This window comes from Bos javanicus, chromosome 22 (assembly GCF_032452875.1).
Source record: "Bos javanicus breed banteng chromosome 22, ARS-OSU_banteng_1.0, whole genome shotgun sequence".
Classification (NCBI taxonomy): Eukaryota; Metazoa; Chordata; class Mammalia; order Artiodactyla; family Bovidae; genus Bos; species Bos javanicus.
This window is the reverse complement of record NC_083889.1, coordinates 387,666-407,416: the sequence shown is the minus strand read 5'-3', so window position 1 is coordinate 407,416 and position 19,751 is coordinate 387,666. Positions and strand designations below refer to the sequence as shown.

At 44.0% G+C, this 19,751-nt stretch overlaps 2 protein-coding genes across 11 annotated transcripts in view; one reads left to right on the top strand and one right to left on the bottom strand.

Annotated features, from left to right (window-relative positions):
- The window catches only part of LOC133234972 (ubiquitin-conjugating enzyme E2 D4), a 25,314-nt gene extending 10,447 nt beyond the window's left edge, over positions 1-14,867 (bottom strand). For 5 of the 8 annotated variants that reach the window (XR_009732380.1, XR_009732381.1, XM_061395669.1 and 2 more), the window contains exons 1-4: positions 14,783-14,867; positions 5,583-5,646; positions 1,778-1,809; positions 1,611-1,688 (exon numbers count right to left, since the gene is read on the bottom strand). Coding sequence is in view for 6 of the 8 variants with exons in the window: in XM_061395669.1 (XP_061251653.1) it covers positions 1,611-1,688; positions 1,778-1,809; positions 5,583-5,646; positions 14,783-14,806 (198 nt within the window). In the remaining 2 variants the exon portion in view is untranslated. Of the gene's footprint in view, positions 1-1,610; positions 1,689-1,777; positions 1,810-5,582; positions 5,647-12,699; positions 12,887-12,971; positions 13,036-14,481; positions 14,497-14,782 lie in introns of those variants that run through there. The other 3 variants (XM_061395674.1, XM_061395672.1, XM_061395673.1) reach the window with 3 other exon arrangements.
- LOC133234971 (uncharacterized) overlaps positions 14,214-19,751 on the top strand; it is a 20,886-nt gene continuing 15,348 nt past the window's right edge. For 2 of the 3 annotated variants that reach the window (XR_009732379.1, XM_061395667.1), the window contains exon 1: positions 14,214-15,224. Coding sequence is in view for 2 of the 3 variants with exons in the window: in XM_061395667.1 (XP_061251651.1) it covers positions 14,470-15,224 (755 nt within the window). In the remaining variant the exon portion in view is untranslated. The remainder of the gene's footprint in view (positions 15,225-19,751) is intronic. The other variant, XM_061395668.1, reaches the window with a different exon arrangement.

The window sequence follows — 19,751 nt, the reverse complement described above, 5'->3', positions numbered from 1 at the left end:
TGCAAAACCTTAGGTCAATCCTAAGAAAACAGCACACAAACCCCAAATGGGGCGGGGGGACTCTGACAATGATCATTACCTCTCAAGAGCATCAAGGTCATGAAAGACCAGAGGAAATGGAGGTTCTGTTACAGACTGTGGAGATGGAGGAGACAAGACAATAAATACAGTGCAGGGTCCTAGAACACGAGGAAAACTGGTAAAAAAGTAAGGCCATCAGTTTAGCTCTGAGCATGTGGCCAACACTGACTTCCTGGATTTATACTTGGACTTCAATAAAGTAAGATGCTGACTTCAGGGAAAGCTTGACAAGGCATATATGGAAAGTCTGTACTATTTTTGCAACCTTTTTCTAGGTCTAAAATTAATTTAAAATAATTAGTTACCAAAAAATAGGATGACACATCTGGCTTCAAGTCCCACCCTCCACTATAAGCCACACCATTTTCAGGAAATGGAGTGCCCATTCAAAGCCTCAGTTTCCTCATTCACAACCAGAACTGACCATTTTATTTTAAAAATAAGAATTAAAATATATATTGGTATATGAAGCAAAACCCTGGACGAATGTACATTGTCCCTATCCCCTGTCCTCACCCTTGGGGGCTTGAAAGGATAATCGGTAGGGCTATTAGCTGTGATATTCTCTGGGGATAGGTTTATAAATAGACTGATTTCCATCTGTGTATTAGTTAGTTCTCCATATGCTCTAATTTTTAAAATAACCCACTTTTATCAATTTTTCAATCAGAAAGATAAAAATGTTAAAAATGATACGAATAACATACAATCACTGCTGTGTGACCACATCTGCCTGTGCTGTTGGCTCACCTTGGAACATGCCACCTGCGTTGCCATAACAACCAGTCTCTGCCCTACCCAGCCTCTCACCACAGCAGAGCAACTGACTGCACACCGTGGGTCCCCTTGGGGTCATCATTCCCACCCCCAAAGGCTTGCCCTCCAGTTCCCTGTGACCCTTTCCATGCTCAGGGTGATCCCACCACCACCTGCCCTCACTGTCCTATCCCACTTTCCTGCTCTGCGCTTTTCCTCAGCATGGCATAGCTCTCATACTAAACTTCTCCCGCACGGGACTATGAATCTCATGAAGGCAGGACTCCTCCAGGTGCAGGAAGGAGGTGACATGCCAGGGTCCTAGGCCATCATCTCTCCACCTGTGAACATTCAGGGCCATCCTGTGCAATTCAGGATGCTGAGCAGCATTCCTGGCCTCCACTAGATACTAGAAGCAATCCTCTCCTCACCTCCCATCTCAGGCTTTATTACCACAAAAATCTCAGTGTCCCTGGGGCAGGGGCTGAGAAGTCCTGTCCTAGACTGAAAGGGACTCCAGAGAAGGGAGCTGGAGCCTGAGACACATCTTAACTCAGCCACCCAACAAGGAACACCCCTGAAAACATGGCTTCAGTAGGAAGCCCTCACCACGCCAGCCCTTGCTCACATGAAGAGTGAGTCCTGAAAGTCCAGAGTTTAATTCCTGGAAAGCTGTACTCCTGGTGGTGGATAAGGGCCCCTGGGAAAAGCCCCAGGTGCAGCTTTCTGTACCAGTGACTTCATCACACACTGTCCCTGTCCCCTGTCCTCACCTTTGGGGGCTTGAAAGGATAATCGGTAGGGAAGTGGATGGTCAGGAAGAAAACGCCTCCTTGGTAAGGACTGTCATTCTGGAGGATGAGACACCGAAAGCAGATTAGTACAAGTGCAAGAGGCACAACAGGCAAAGCAAGGGCTGCGCTCAGCAGCTGCTACCTACCGGGCCCATGATGGTAGCTTGCCAGTGGAACACTGCAAGACAAAAAAGAGACAGGAAGGTGAGCCTCTCCAGCAAACACGTCTCTCCACCAAAGAGGAGCTGCTCTGTTCAGAGAGTGCTGTTTACACACAAGCCTGCCCTCACTTCTGACACCAACCACTTCTATAAGGGTTTCTGTAATTTAATTGGACTCCAGACTCATGAAAGATTGTTGTGCTCACAGCTCTGATTTATCACAGTGAAAGGCTGAGGTCAATGTCAGCTAAGGAAAGAGCTCATGGGGAAAGTAACAGGCAGAGTCCAAACGTAGACCTTCAACTGTCCTCTTCCCTGGAGTCCTGGCATTGATGTGTGACAACACACAGAATACTGCCTACAGGGATGCTCACCCCTGGCTCAGCGTACAGAGTTTCTACTGGAACTCCATCAGGTTAGCAGGATGGATTAATGGACTATTCACATGGCTGATCTATGTCTCCAGTTCCTCTGGCAATGATCCAAAACCTCCATCTTAAACCAGCTGGCTGGTCTGTCTAGTGTGGCCTGCCCCCACCTAACTCACATTACTGGTTTGGGACAAGGCCTTCAGCTAAACAGACAGTCCTATCAGGCAGGGTAGTTTAGACATCGCCTTCCTGAGGCTAGGGACAAAAGCCAGATCTTTTAAGGACAAAATTAAATTCTTTACTATCCAGGTGCCAGTAAACTACAATTCAATCTTCTCTCTGCACAGAATTAAGCCTTAGGTAGGCTTTAGCCACTTTCCACGTTACTTTTATAAACCTCTCTTCTCCTTAGTTCTTCATTATTTACTCTGAAGCCTTCTCCAAAGGGTCTCTTCCAGGAGTCAGCTACTGCCTGTGGCCCGGGGCTTCAGTGGCTATTTCCCACCTGTGTCCTCTCACACATCCCCAGGACTAGGTGACAAGCCAAGAGCAGCCCCTCGTGTTCTTCCCTCCCAGGTTCCCACCAACCTGGTGGTCAGGCCACGTCCCTCCTTACAGCGTTAGAGCTTTCTCCTGCTGCATGTCACACCTGCTGCCCTCTCTGGAGTCAGGCTACTTTTACTGCTGTACACGTCCCTAGAAAAGCTACTGTGCGCTCAGCAAGACTGGCCTAGAGCAGGCGGATGACTCAGTTCCAAAGCTCCCAGGACACTGTCCAGTCTTTGTGGAAAGTGCCTATATACCCACCTGGGGGGTGTGCTGAGAACCTCTGAGGGATCTGTTATTCTCTAGGGAATTCTGTCTCATGGATCCATCATGGGTGTGAAATCAGCCCCAATTTTCAGACCTGGTCCTGTACTGGGTTTCCTGCCATCTATTCAAATATCTCACAGACTCTGCCCTTGCCAGAAATTGCCACAGCATGAGGAGGGGAAGGAATTGAAGGGACAAGAGAAGAGGTTTCGCAAGCCCCTACAGGTATCCAAAGATAGTCACAGCAGCCCTTGCCCTTTTTCAAATGTTTCAAGAAATGCTACTGATGGGAACACTTTTATCTACAATGAGGCTGCCTAAGCTAATAAAGTGTCACTTCTTTTTCTTTTGACTGCTTTTATTCCAACTCATACTAATCATTAGCTGGTAAGTATACATTTTCCTAATCATAGTATAGAATGGAATTCCTTATTAAATGTTTTTTGATAATTAATATACAGAGAAGGGGAGGAGTAGATAATATGAGTGGTTCCTTCTGGCAAACAGGTGACCCTTTGGTCCCATTCACTTTAACCTCTGAAGTCTGCTGAGGGGCTGAGCAGAACCCAAAGGCACAGTCAGAACAGAAGGCTCCAAAAGAGACAGGAAGAGAAAGGAAATTGCAGAGGGATGCCGGAAAGGGGCTGTTAACTCACAGGGCAGGCATGAAACGGCCCCAAAAAGTTAGCTAGTTTCCAAGACTGTGCAAACCTCATCAAAACTCAGGTACTGAGTATGGAGAGTGGCTAGACTCTCAGATAAAGATGGCTTCTTCCCAGTACAGGGCTTCAGTGAAGGGTGAGAATGTGTGGTGCAGAGGAAAACCAAGGGGTACCTTTAGAAAGCGGAAGCTGAATCATTACCAGTTCAATCTTCTCAGTAACCCCAGTTTACATTATTTTAAGCAAGAGGTAAGAGGGGGAAATATGTTACTGAGACCTATGACACTTGGAAGGACAGCACAGATCAAGTAACAAACCGGTGAAGCCACACTTGTTTACTAACTCTGCATATGCAATGGGAATCATTTCTGTTCTGCTCTAAAGAATTATTTAAACTCTCACATAAAGCTTTTGGAATCCTCCATTTTCAGTAGCTGTCTGCCCACTTTCAGTTCCTCTAAGCATCAGCCCACAGAACATGCAGGAACACACACATATGACTTCTCCCTCACATATGACTACTTCCTCTTTTTTTTTTTTTTTCATCTCTGTGAAATTTTTCTTTCTTGCATTTTAACACAGTGAAAGTTTTAAAAAAATGTAGCATATGCCTTCCCTCTGCCTGCATACGAGAGACCCAAGTTTGATCCCTGGGTCGGGAAGATCCTCTGGAGAAGGGAATGGCTACCCACTCCAGTATTCTTGCCTGGAGAATTCCATGGGGTTGCAAAGAGTTGGACACAAAAATGTAGCATAAAATATGTCATTTAAGCCATTTTTAAGTGTCATGTCAGTGGCATTAAGTGCATTCACAATGCAGTGCAACCACCAACATTATCCATTTCTGAAACTTTTCCATCACTCCAAACAGAAATTCTGTACCATGAAATATTTTCCCATTTCTGCCTCCTCTCAGTGTCTATAAACCTCTCTAGTCTACTTTCTGTCTCTATATCTGCCTTGTCTAGCTAGATAGTTCATATAAATGGAATCATATAATATCTGTCCTTTTGTTTCTGGTTTATTTTATATGGCATATTTTCAGGATTCATCCATGTTATTGCATGTGTCAGAACTTTATCAGTTTTTATTGCTAAATAATATACTATTGTGTACATATGTATACACACACACATATATACCACTTTGCTTATTCATTAATTTGTTAATGAGCATGTAATGGGGGATTGTTAATGGGGGGTTATAAACAATGGTGCAATGAACACTGATATATGAGTTCTGTTTGAGTACCTGTTTTTAATTCTTTGATGTCCTTGAAGGGCACCACCCCCCTTTTTACACAGTCTCTCCCCCTCTCTAGCCTACTTTTCCTTCAGATGCAGCTATTAGAGCCTCACAGTAAAGGATGAGCATCCCGGAGCCTAAGATGCTCAGAAAGTAGAGGTGAAATAGGATAGCAGAGTAGATTTGAGATACCCAAGTGTTGGGCGGCATGGCCTACGGCCAGTCGGCTACAGAGGGTCGCAGAGGGCTGCCCACTGCAGCTCCTTCAGTCTCCCCCTGGGAGCAGAAGTGGGAGAAAAGAACTGCCCCTTCCCTTAGCAGAGGCAAGGAGCTAGCCCCATTTCCCACCCTTCACCAACCCTCCAGTTCTACCCCCAAGTGCAACAGCAACAGGTCTTCCATGATTAGCTTCATGACCATTTTTCCAGCAATGCCCCAAGTTTTAGTTGGCTTTCCAGATGGCTTTCTTGTGCCTCAATGGAGGGAAATGTTGATTTCCAGCAACATCTTGACCAGCTGGGCTATGAAGTCAATGCATCTAATGAAAAAGCTACTCACAAGTAAAGGAAGACAAAGCAACAGTAACAACGGTAGGTTTTCTTAAAACAAAAAAAAAAAACAAAAAAAACTGAGGGATGGATAAATTTGGGGGTCTTAATTGCAAGGCTCATGGGATCTGGAGCCCTGAACAGTACTTACAATCATCTCCCACAGGTCCTGCAGAGCACTGGGCAGGGGGGTCCCTCTGCAAGTCAGTTAATTCCTGGAACACAAAATAGTGAGCTCAGAGCCAGGGTGTGAACTGGGGATACTGCTCTACACCCCACATGTTTTGGCCAGAAGTGCATTCTCCTAGTGGGAGGGGGCTTCCAGACTTCAGGAGGGGGGTGAGCCTGGATAATGAAAACAAGTGATCCGCAATACCCTTGAAAACAAGGGTCTGCTCATGTCTGTGAAGATATGTGTGAAAAATGTATTACCATATCCAATTAATAAGCTAGAAAATTGAGAGGTAAAGAGGTTGAGTTACTTACCCAAGGTCACAGAGCTGAAAGGGGGCAGGGCCCCAACACCACTCAGGTGGAGAAGGGCAGGGGCTGGGCTTTAGCTCTGAGCTTCTGAATGGAAGCACTTAGCCCAGAGGAAGTGCCTAGTCAAGGACAGGCCTCCTGTATTTCAATCTCTCTGCCCCACTACTGCCCTACTCGCCACTGGTTGTATGGGAGTCCTAAGGCTCCAAGTGGGAGATGAAGGACTTGTGAGCCAGTCTAGCACAGCTATACTATGTACCAATGGGGGAAAACAGGAATCACATTATAACTAGATTCCCTAAATGGGATACAACTTGTGGACACAATCCCCAAAAGTCATCCTAGCCCAGATTAGCCTCAAGGTCTAAGATTTTGGGCAGTGACTTAAAAACTATAGTTTGTATGAACTAGGATGTTTCCTAATACTCCTCACTCTCCCTAGGTTCCAGATCTGGGTAAACTTCTTGTGGTCTCCAGAGGGGTTCCAAAGAGAAGGAAGGCACAAAGAGAGGCACAAGTAATGGTCCATCAGGTTGCAGGGAAACTCCTCAGAGGATGGCAAATCCCAGGGTCTAGGGCATTATGTATGAAGTTTAAACCTGGCTGATCACATTCCTCCTTACCTGAACAATGCTTGAAACTGAGCTCATCTACAAAGAACCTCCTGATCCCACCTTGTAATCTCTGGGCATGCTGATCATTCTAATAATGCCTGCCTCTCTGGCCATTCTGTACTTATCCCACCTACACACAAATACAATTGGCCACAGTGGGAATATTTATATTACAGAAGCCGGCAAGTACCACAAGTCAGGGCCAAGTTTTATCCCAGAGGGTGGTTGGTTTTTAAATACCTACTAGTATACCACTGGTCAGTTCTTAGCTGCTAATGCTTCTCAGTCGCTTCAGTCATGTCCGACTCTGTGACCCCAGAGACGGCAGCCCACCAGGTCCCCCGTCCCTGGGATTCTCCAGGCAAGAACACTGGAGTGGGTTGCCATTTCCTTCTCCAAGGCATGAAAGTGAAAAGTGAAAGTGAAGTTGCTCAGTCGTGTCCGACTCTTAGCGACCCCATGGACTGCAGCCTACCAGGCTCCTCCGTCCATGGGATTTTCCAGGCAAGAGTACTGGAGTGGGCTGCCATTGCCTTCTCTGTCTTAGCTAGTATCTAACGTATCTAAATAGGTTACTCTTTATAAGCACTAAGTACCCAGTGTTACTAGTTGTCCCAATAGAAATGAGCTTGGGGAACAACTAATGTCAGGTGACGGGACCAGAGGACATGATCAGAAATGCAGCATGCCTACAGGAAGCTCCACAGAACAGTCCCTTGCCTGCTTACCTCTACTTTGCGCTTCCACACCTCTACAACCACTCTGTAGGGGACTGTTTATACTCTCTGCAATCCTGTATGAATGAATGAGCTCTGTGATGAGGCCAAGGCAAATCCTGGGGAGATCACATGAGCAACTGGGGGCAGGAAAGCTAGCAGAACTGGCCAATTCCCACCAACTCACCAGGTTTCTCCATACCTCCAGGCATCTACATGGGCTGTTCCCTGTCCCTAGAAGGCAAATACCTTGTAAAGGGTGTGGTGAATGGTTACTAAGAGTTGATGATTCCTGAAGGCCCAGAAGTGGGTCTCAACTGACAGAGACTCCAACTAGCACCAAGGAGTTTCAAATGCTAACTGGCATTTCAAGGAAGAACAGTGATTTGAAAGAAACTAGTCTACCAATATATTGCATTCCTGTGCTTTCCCAACAGAGGCCAGAAGACCCAGGTCTGAATTCCAGCTTTGTCACTGGGAAAACAACTTTGACCTCTTTGGGCCTCAGTATACATTATCTGTTGAGTTGTAATTACATTTGCCTGCCAACTGGCCAGCACTAATATTTGGCTATAATTTTGTAATGTTTATAATGTATACAAATGTACTTGGTAAAAAATTAAGGATGACACTGTATAGAGGATTCAATTATTAGCACTATAATAATAAGAATGAGGCATGTATAAAAGATACCTAGTACTGGAAGAGTATAGAAGAAACTAACAACACTAATCACACCTTGGAAGAGGAACTGGGTGGCTGGGGACAGGAGTGGATGGGAGAGGTTTCCCTGTAGACTCTTTTGCATTTTTTGAATTTTGAACCATGGGATGGTTCAAATGATAAATGCATAGATATTTCATAAATTGTAAAGGACTAAGCACATTAACATTGTGTAATACTTATTTTTATAAGTAACACTGATGATAAGTGAGTCTTGAAAAGGAAAAAGGTTAAAGTAGAGTGGATTACCAGAGGAAAACAGTGATGCAAACATAGCACACACTCATTTCTCTTACTGTGCTGTACTCAATTCAAGATCTCATTCAATGCAAGACACAATCTTATAGGCAACTAAGAAAGAAAACACACTGGCAATGAAACTAAGACCAAATGCATTCTTTTCTTTCCATTTTTTAATTGGAGTCTTTTATTCTTGCATTGTAAGAATTTTTACATATTCTGGATATATATCCCTTTTCAGATATTAATATTTGAGAAATACTTTCCTCCATTCTGTGGGTTGTATTATTGCTATCTTTAAATTTTTTTTTTTTAAGTATAGTTGATTTACAGTGCTGTGTTAGTTTCAGGTGTACAGCAAAGTGATTCAGTTTTATAATTTTTTTTTCTTTTTCAGATGCTTTTCCATTATAGGTTATTGCAAGATATTGAATATAGTTCCCTGGGTTATACAATAGGTCCTTGTGTATTTTATACTGTGTATCTGTTAAACCCAAACTCCTAACTTATCATCCCCTCTTCCCCTTTGGTAACCATAAGTTTGTTTTCTATGTCTGATTTTTACTTTGTAAATCAATTCATTTTTGTATAATTTTTTAAAAAAAACTCCACATATAAGTGATATCCTATGAGATTCTTTACACTTAAAATTTTAATTTTAATTTGAAACTAAGCTTTAAGTCAAAGCTATGGTTTTTCCAGTAGTCATGTGTGGATGTGAGAGCTGAGCATGGAAGAATTCATGCTTTTGAAATGTGGTGCTGGATAAGATTCTTGAGAGTCCCTTGAAATACAAGGAGATCAAACCAGTCAATCCTTTAAATCAACCCTGAACTTTCACTGGAAGGATTAATGCTGAAGCTCCAATACTTTGGCTACCTGCTGAGAAGAGCTGACTCACTGGAAAAAATCTTGATGCTGGGAAAGACTGAGGGCAGATGGAGAAAAAGGCAACAGAGGATGATGAGATGGTTGAATAGCACCACTGACTCAATGCACATGAGATTGAGCAACTCCAGGAGACAGTGAAGGACAGGGAAGCCTGGCATGCTACAGTTCATGGGGTTGCAAAGAGGCAGACACAACTTAGTGACTAAACAACAACAACACAAAGCTTACTTGGGCATATGTTTTTATTTTTAAATCATTCATGCATAGCAAAAAAGGAGTGGAAGACAAGTGAAATAAATGAATGGGCTCTCCTTGTTTAGAGTCTATACTAACCCTGGGTCATGGGTATCCTCCCAGTCATCCCTTGTGCATTCCAGGCAATGGTGATGTGGCAATTCTTAAACAGTCCTCCATGAATGTTTCTGGAGTTTTCTTACAGAAAGGCCCACAATACACAATCTTTTGCACAAACTTCAGCAAATACAGGTGAGCCAGCCTCACTGACTAGAGGGTACATGGTATCTTCCTTTCTGTGGTCTATGAAGCATTTGGTTAGCTTGGCATGGAAATAAAGAACTGCAATCCCTTTTCCAGCAACATTTATTCCATTAGTATAAAATTTATTCCCCACTGTTTTGTTTCTGTGCCTGTGTTCACAAAAGCTTTAATCTTCAGCATTAAATCAAAATATCTTTTTGGAGACATTTTTAAAGCAATTAAACTCAACACATCAACAATGCACTTAACCTCAATATACACTGCTGTGACATGGCTTTCACACAATGACAGTCATACTGCCAGTGATTTTAAGCAGCATCCCAATTTCAAAGGTGTGAAAATGTAAAAAACTGTTCATCTTAGAGTAGATGTAAATATGGTATTATCTATACTTTCCTGATTTTGCAAGTTATCTCTAAAGAACAATTAACATTTATAGTCAGATCATTACATCTACCACTGTGGACAAGAATCCCTTAGAAGAAACAGAGTAGCCCTCATAGTCAACAAGAGTCCAAAATGCAGCACCTGGGTGCAATCTCAAAAATGACAGAACGATCTCTGTTTGTTTCCAAGGCAAACCACTCCAAATCTATGCCCCAGTCACTAATGCCAAAGAAGATGAACAGTGCTATAGAGACCTACAAGACTTTCTAGAGCTAACAGCAAAAAAAAAAAAAAAAAAAAAAAGACATCCTTTTCATCATAGAGGACTAGAATGCAAAAGTAAGAAGTCAAGAGTAACAGGCAAGTTTGGCCTTGGAGTACAAAATGAAACAGGGCAAAGGCTAACAGAGTTCTGCCAAGAGAACACATTGGTCATAGCAAACACCCTCTGCCAACAACACAAGAGAAGACTCTACACATGGACATCACCAGATGGTCAATACCAAAATCAGATTGATTATATTCTTTGCACCCGAAGATGGAGAAGCTCTATACAGTCAGCAAAAACAAGACTGGGAGCTGACTGTGGCTCAGATCGTGAACTCTTTATTGCCAAATTCACACTTAAATTGAAGAAAGTAGGGAAAATCACTAGACCATTCAGGTATGACCTAATCATATTCCTTATGATTATACAGTGGAAGTGACAGATTCAAGGGATTGGATCTGGTAGACAGAGTGCCTGAAGAACTATGGGCGGAGGTTTGTGACATTGTACAGGAGGCAGTGATCAAAATCATCCCCAAGAAAAATGCAAAAAGGCAAAATGCTTGCCTGAGGATGCCTTACAAATAGCTGAGAAAAGAAGAGTAGTGAAAGGAAAAGGAAAGATATATTCATCTGAACACAGAGTTTCAAAGAATAGAAAGGAGAGATAAGAAAGCCCTTCTCAGTGATCAGTGCAAAGAAATAGAGGAAAACAATAGAATGGGAAAGATCAGAGATCTCTTCAAGAAAATCAGAGATATCAAGGGAAAATTTCATGCAAAGATGGGCACAATAAAGGACAGAAATGGTATGGACCTAACAGAAGCAGAGGAGCTTAAGAAGAGGTGGCAGAAATACACAGAGAACTATACGCAAAAGATGTTAGAGCCAGATAACCACGATGCTGTGATCACTCACCTAGAGCCAGACATCCTGGAATGTGAAGTCAAGTGGGTCTTAGGAAGCATCACTCTGAACAAAGCTAGTGGGGGCGATGAAATTCCAGCTGAGCTATTTCAAATCCTAAAAGACAATGCTGTTAAAGTGCTGCACTCAATATGCCAGCAAATTTGGAAAACTCAGCAGTGGCCACAGGACTGGAAAAGGTCAGTTTTCATTCCAATCCCTAAGAAAGGCAATGCCAAAGAATGTTCAAACTACCACACAATTGCACTCATCTCACATGCCAGCAAATTAATGCTCAAGGTTCTCCAAGCTAGGCTTCAACAGTACATGAAGCGAGAACTTCCAAATGTTCAAGCTGCATTTTTAAAAAGGCAGAGGAACCAGAGATCAAATTGCCAACATTGGTTCAATCATTGAAAAAGCAAAAGAGTTCCAGCAAAACATCTATTTCTGCTTTATTGACTATGTCAAAGCCTTTGACTGGGTGAAAGTGAAGTTGCTCAGTCATGCCCAACTCTTTGTGACCCCATGGATAGTAGCCTGCACCAAGCTCCTCCGTCCATGGGATTTTCAAGCCAAGAGTACTGGAGTGGGTTGCCATTTCCTTCTCCAGGGAATCTTCCCAACCCAGGGATCAAACCCAGGTCTCTCACGTTGTAGACAGACACTTTACTGTCTGAGCCACCAGGGATCACAACAAACTGTGGAACACTCTTAAAAAGATGGGGATACCAGACCACCTTACCTGACTCCTGAGAAATCTGTATGCAGGTTAAGAAGCAACAGTTAGAACCAAACATGGAACAATGGACTGGTTCTGAATTGGGAAAGGAGTACAAGGCTGTATATTGTCACCCTGCTTATTTAACTTACATGCAGAGTACATCATGCAAAATACTGGGCTGCATAAAACGTAAGCTGGAATCAAGATTGCCAGGAGAAAAAAAAAATTTCCAGGAGAAATATCAGTAACCTGAGATATGCAGATACCACCACCCTTATGGCAGAAAGCGAAGAAGAACTAAAGAGCCTCTTGATTAAAGGGAATGAGGGGAGTGAAAAAGTTGGCTTAAAGCTCAACATTCAAAAAACAAACATCATGGCATCCAGTCCCATCACTTCATGGCAAATAGATGGGGAAACAATGGAAACAGTGACAGACTTTATTTTCTTGGGCTCCAAAATCACTGTAGATGGTGACTGCAGCCATGAAATTAAAAGAAGCTTGCTCCTTGGAAGAAAAGCTATGACAAACCTAGACAGTATATTTTAAGCCAGCTTTTAACTCTTTCACTTTCATCAAAAGGCTCTTTAGTTTCTCTTCACTTTCTCTTAGTTCTCCTTTTTACAAATCTTATCAGTCTATATGTTCAGACATATAAGTTCAAACCTACACCCTTATCTCCCTCACCTTACTCCCTGCCCTCAAAATGTCTGATTTCCAACACAGGCAATAACACTGCCATCCAATCAGTTATCCATGTTGTGCATCCCCCTCTCTCACTTTCACCACATATTCTTTTTCAAGTTCTGTCGATTGTACCCTTTGCATGTCATCCAAGCACAGTTCCCATCTTGGCATCTGCTCCACGGTTGGTCACTTGGACAACAGCTTTGCTGCACGTTCACGGTGCCCTCAGTTCCCCCTCTGGCCACTCCAGGCTACAGCAGAGCCAGGAGCCTCTTTTCACGACACAGATTTGAGCATATCATTCACCTGTTTCAAAGTCCTAGGATAACAGATGACCTCTTTCAGAGAATAATTTGCTAAACATATTACTTTTAGGAGAGCTGTTTATTAAAAATGAACCTTACCCTTAGCATCCCCTTGATGCTTTTGAATCATGGTGCTAAAGAAGACTCTTGAGAGTCCCTTGGACTGCAAGGAGATCAAACCAAACCAGTCAGTTCTAAAGGAAATCAACCCTGAATATTCATTGATAGTACTGATGCTGAAGCTGAAGCTCCAATACTTTGGCCACTTGATGTGAAGAGCCAACTCATTGGAAAAGACCCTGATGTTGGGAAAGACTGAAGGCAAAAGGAGAAGGGGACAGCAGAGAATAAGATGGTTAAACAGCATCATTGACTCAATGGACATGAATTTGAGCAAACTCTGGGAGATAGTGGAGGACAGAGGAGCCTGGTGTGCTGCAGTCTGTGGGGATGCAAAGTCAGACAGCACTTAGCGATTGAACAATAACATCATACTCTTAAGAGATCCTGCAATCCCACCTCAGGCAATCAAACCTAAGCTCACCATGTTGCTTTTAGTCACCAAGTCACAGCCGACTCTTGGGACCCCATGGACTATATCCCACCAGTCTTCTCTGTTCATGGGATTTTCCAGGCAAGAATACTGGAGTGGGTTGCCATTTCCTTCTCCAGGGGGTCTTCCTAACCCAGGGATTGAACTAGAGTCTCCTGCATTGGCAGGCGGATTCTTTACCACTGATTGTCCAAACTCACGATACAATGATGCTTATCACAGTATTATTTACTTCTTATAAAATTTAGAATATCAGTGGTCGTTAATTCATACTGAGCGCTTGATATATTCCACGCATGTACTAAACATATATCATCTAAGTCTAAAAAAAAAAAAAACAAACCAACTTATAAAAACATGTGGACACGGAGGCTGGAAATGATTAAGTTCTTTGCCTTCTGACATCCATTTCCATGTGTTTATTCACTACAGGTAATGATTAACTAAATTAATGGTCATACACTTTTGGAAAGCTGATGTTAAAAACTACAGTTATGAATACTATTTAACTACATGAAAAATGCCTAGTTTAATGCTATGTGAAAAAGCGGGATGCAAAGTGTAATTTTTTTTTAAGAAAAGGGAAAAGACTGATAGTAGATATACAACGATGTAAACAAATAATATTGCATAACTGAAAATACTTTTTCTTCCTCCTATTGTGCATTTTCCAAATTCTAGTTAATATATTAAATGCCCATAAAGACTCCCAATTACCTACAGGATAAAAAAGTTATCCCAGCACTGCCCCTAATACCCCCACCCTAGTCCTGCCCACCCACTCCCATCCCCTGTTCCAGCGGCACTTAAACCCCAGTCATGCTCTCCCCACTCCAAGCCCAGCCACGGCATCTCTCCAAGGCCGCGAACTCCCTTATTCCTTTTCTGCACTTGCAGAGTTCGTACTCATCCCCTAGAATCCAGCTCCAGCCTCGACTCCTCTGACCAGCCCTCCAGACACCCCAACAAGGGCATGCCCTTCTTCCTCTGAGGCCAGGCGCTACCTCTCCGCCCAGGCGCCCGGAACATAGCGTCCAAGGTGCAATGAGCCCGCACCTTGCCACAGATGCCGAGATGGGAGGCGGGGGGAAGGCGTGTGGAACGCTAACCCTCCGTGGCCCCGCCCGGGGCCCCGCCCCGTCCCGCGCGACGCTAACCCCACGTGACGCAGCCCCGCCCCCGCGCGCTGCGCGGTACCCTTTTAAGGCTGCGCGGGCGGCGGTTTCGCCTCCCTTCTGGCAGGTGTTACCGTTCTCTGCTCGGTCTCAGCCGCCGTTCATTTGGCGGCCGTGGCGCCCCCACCCGGGAGTCGACGCTTCGGACTCGCAAGGAGCCCTCAGACGGAAGGACTGCTTACCTTTTGGATCCTCTTCAGCGCCATCTTACCCCCGCTGCAGGGGACGGGGGCGCCTGGCCCGGGGCTGCCAGAGGCGGCCCGCTGCCGGCTCGGCCGCCGCGCAGCGCTGCAAGCTGGGAACGGCCGCTTGCGCGCGTGCGCGCCGCGGGGCACTGTGGGTAGGCGTTCCGCGTGTGGCCGGTACCGGCGCGGGCAAGCATAGCGGGCCTGGCCTGGGCAACCTGTCATGTCGGCTGCTGCCTTTCCTACGCTTTACGTCGCCCCGCCACCTTACCTCTGGGTCGGCGAGGGCCTGGGGAGGCCTGCGGAGAGGGGCACTGGTTGGTTTAACACAGGACGTTCCCGGGTCGTGCCCTTTTAGCTTCTGCCTGTATTCCATCTCAGGCTGTCACATATTCCTGTACATAGTGGTTCTTAGTGGTTCTGCTTTGAACTTAAGTCTGTAAGTATTCATACCTTTTCATTTGTTATATGTCAAATATGTTACAGTTCTTTCCATAGAAATACATGTAATAGAGCTTTATATGCAGTGGACCTGGAGGTGTGCATTTTCAGTAATGTTTCAGTCTTTTTTGATGGACGCCCAAGGTTGAGAACCAGGGCCTCAAAAGTGTGCATATCCAAACTTAAACTGTGTCCTTTTCCTCCTTAAAACCTGACAGGCATCTTGGTCAGAGTTTGGGGATTCAGTTCAGTTCAGTAAAGTCGCTCAGTCGTGTCCGACTCTGCGACCCCATGAATCGCAGCACGCCAGGCCTCCCTGTCCATCACCAACTCCCGGAGTTCACTTAGTCTCACGTCCGTCGAGTCAGTGATGCCATCCAGCCATCTCATCCTCTGTCGTCCCCTTCTCCTCCTGCCCCCAATCCCTCCCAGCATCAGAGTCTTTTCCAATGAGTCAACTCTTCTCATGAGGTGGCCAAAGTACTGGAGTTTCAGCTTCAGCATCATTCCTTCCATAGAAATCCCAGGGCTGATCTCCTTCAGAATGGACTGGTTGGATCTCCTTGCAGTCCAAGGGACTCTCAAGAGTCTTCTCCAACACCACAGTTCAAAAGCATCAATTCCTCAGTGCTCAGCTTTCTTCACAGTCCAACTCTCACATCCATACATGACCACAGGAAAAACCATAGCCTTGACTAGACGGACCTTTGTTGGCAAAGTAATGTCTCTGCTTTTCAATATGCTATCTAGGTTGGTCATAACTTTCCTTTCAAGGAGTAAGCGTCTTTTAATTTCATGGCTGCAGTCACCATCTGCAGTGATTTTGGAGCCCCCAAAAATAAAGTCTGACACTTTCCACTGTTTCCCCATCTATTTCCTGTGAAATGATGGGACCGGATGCCTTGATCTTCGTTTTCTGAATGTTGAGCTTTAAGCCAACTTTTTCTCTGTCCACTTTCACTTTCATCAAGAGGCTTTTTAGTTCCTCTTCACTTTGTGCCATAAGGGTGGTATCTGCATATCGGAGATTATTGATATTTCTCCCGGCAATCCTGATTCCAGCCTGTGCTTCTTCCAGTCCAGCGTTTCTCATCATGTACTTTGCATATAAGTTAAATAAGCAGTTTTGGGATTAGGAACAATTAATGTATGTCGTAAAGTCAATTTAATGTGTTGCAGCTCATCTAGGGTGCCAGCAATAAGGCTTGGAGTGGGGCGTGTGTTCCCAGCCAGAGACTGAGGCAGGGTCCTGGCAGTGAGAGCACCAAATCCTAACCACTAGACATGTGGTCAGTGACAAAGGCCCTGGCTCTTTGGCTTTGCAGAGAAGAATTGCCCCAAAGAAGGAAAGTAGTGAAGCAAATAAAGGATTTAATAGGAGGAAAAAGAATACAGGACTTGTGGATAGACACACAGGAAGACTGAGAGTGAGTCGCTGAGTCACACCCTCAGGGTAGTTAGAATTACTTTTATGGGGCATTTCTTCTGGGTTTCCTTTGGCCAATCATTTTGATTCTCCTGTTTCACAGCCCATATTTGGTATATCTCAGGATCCACCCACGTATGCACATGCATCTCTTAGCCAAGATGGATTCTACTGTAAAGGCGAGTTGGTAGAACAGCTCTTGACATCACTCCCACTTTGACTTCTAAGGAGCCTTTCTGTGCGTGTGTGGTCAGGGAAGTCTCCTGACTTTGAGAAATATGTGGTCTGGACTGGGCCCAAGCCTCCTCCCCTAATTGCATTGTTCTCATCTTGGAGTTTTTCGGTCTACAGGGAATTAATCTCCAATCGCCTGGGGCTATCTACCGCCTGCCTCACAGCCAATGTACATTTTTTTTTAGTGAAATAGAATACAAAATCTCAGTGCATTTAGCATAGTAAAGGTGAGAATTGTGAAAGTTATGTGTGTGTGTGTGTGTGTGTGTGTGTAGATGATATTTATCCTCCAAACTTAGGCATTTTGAGAGTGAAAGGGGGTGCCACTAGAAGACCAAAGGTATACCTGAGACTGTGACCAACCAGGACATATGGTCATCTATATGTGAGTACTCATATATACTGTATATGAGTGTATCACAATATAAAGTGTATCACAAGACATTTCCATTGTCCTCAGCCATCTTTGTCCAAAAGTCCTTAAGGATGTCCCATTGCCCGCATGTATCACATTCATTGCAGGTAAAGCCCTTCAAAATCCAATGTCATCCAGTCTGGCTTAGTATCAAGAGGTTACTCACTGCTCCCTTGACATTCTTTTACTTCTGGTTGCCCTCTATAAAACTTTCTTTTCCCCCTAAAGCACACCTGTAAAGTCAGTTAAGCCCACCACTATCTCTCTTTGGTGTCACATGGCGTCACAATAGCTCTCCCTGCACAGAACAAGTGCTCCTCAATTTTTATGAATATTTATATATTTGTATGAGAATATGACCCTCAGTAACAGTGATAATTATCTCTGGATGGTGAGTTTACTAACGTTAATTTCCAGAGAATTTGCATCACTTGTATAATCTGGAAAAGAAAAGAAACAGAATTGTATTTAATAGCAAAGGAAAAATTCCATTTCTCCTTCCTTTCGGTAGTCTAGAGCACAGTCTTCTAAATGTCTTACACAGATTTTTAGTTTTTTTTATGTTGAAGTAATTTTAGAGGTATAGAAGTATTGGAAACCAGATATAACATTGTAAAACTTCTGTGCTTTAAATAGCACTATCAAGAAAGCAAAAAGACAACCCACAGAATGGGAGAAAGTACTTGCAAATCGTGTATTTGATAAAGATTCAGTATCCAGAGTTGTTGCCCAGATGGCTAAAGCAGTAAAGAATCACCTGCAATGCAGGAGATGCAGGTTCAATCCCTGGATCGGGAAGATCCCCTAGAGGGGGAAATGGCAACTTACTCCAGCACTTTTGTCTGGGAAATCCCATAAACAGAGGAATCTGGTAGGATACAGTCCATGGGATTGCAAACAGTTGGACACGACAGCGTGTGTGCATGCATTCAGTATATATAAAGAACTCTTAAAACTCAATAAAAAAGATAAGCTGATTAAAAACTAGGGAAAGGATTTGAGTAGAAATCTCTTCAAAGAAGATAGAGAAATGGTCAATAAAGCACATAAAAAAGTTCAACCTCTTTTCCTCTGTGTATGTCTTACCTCATGTCCAAATTTCCCCTTTTTATAAGGACTCAATCATTGGATTAGGGTTCACCACACCTAATGACCTCATCTTTACTTGACATCTGCAAAGATCCAAATTTAAAATAAACGCACTCTTCATAGGTACTGGCATTAGACTGTCAACATCTTTTCAGTTCACTACAGTTGCTCAGTCGTGTCCGACTCTCTGCGACCCCATGAATCGCAGCATGCCAGGCGTCCCTGTCCATCACTATCTCCCGGAGTTCACTCAGACTCATGTCCATCGAGTCGGTGATGCCATCCAGCCATCTCATCCTCTGTTGTCCCCTTCTCCTCCTGCCCCCAATCCCTCCCAGCATCAGAGTCTTTTCCAATGAGTCAACTCTTCGCATGAGGTGGTCAAAGTACTGGAGTTTCAGCTTTAGCATCATTCCTTCCAAAGAAATCCCAGGGCTGATCTCCTTCAGAATGCACTGGTTGGATCTCCTTGTAGTCCAAGGGACTCTCAAGAGTCTTCTCCAACACCACAGTTCAAAAGCATCAATTCTTTGGCGCTCAGCCTTCTTCACAGTCCAAATCTCACATCCATACATGACCATAGGAAAAACCATAGCCTTGACTAGACGGGTCTTTGTTGGCAAAGTAATGTCTCTGCTTTTGAATATGCTATCTAGGTTGGCCATAACTTTCCTTCCAAGGAGTAAGCGTCTTTTAATTTCATGGCTGCAGTCACCATCTGCAGTGATTTTGGAGCCCAGAAAAATAAAGTCTGACACTGTTTCCACTGTTTCCCCATCTATTTCCCATGAAGTGATGGGACCGGATGCCATGATCTTCGTTTTCTGAATGTTAAGCTTTAAGCCAACTTTTTCACTCTCCACTTTGACCTTCATCAAGAGGCTTTTTAGTTCCTCTTCACTTTCTGCCATAAGGGTGGTATCATCTGCATATCTGAGGTTATTGATATTTTGTGCTTCTTCCAGTCCAGCGTTTCTCATGATGTAATCTGCATATAAGTTAAATAAACAGGGTGACAATATACAGCCTTGACGAACTCCTTTTCCTATTTGGAACCAGTCTGTTGTTCCATGTCCAGTTCTAACTGTTGCTTCCTGATCTGCATACAAATTTCTCAAGAGGCAGATCAGGTGGTCTGGTATTCCAATCTCTTTCAGAATTTTCCACAGTTCATTTTGATCCACAGAGTCAAAGGCTTTGGCATAGTCAATAAAGCAGAAATAGATGTTTTTCTGCACCTCTCTTGCTTTTTCAGTGATCCAGCAGATGTTGGCAATTTGATCTCTGGTTCCTCTGCCTTTTCTAAAACCAGCTTGAACATCTGGAAGTTCAGGGTTCATCTATTGCTGAAGGCTGGCTTG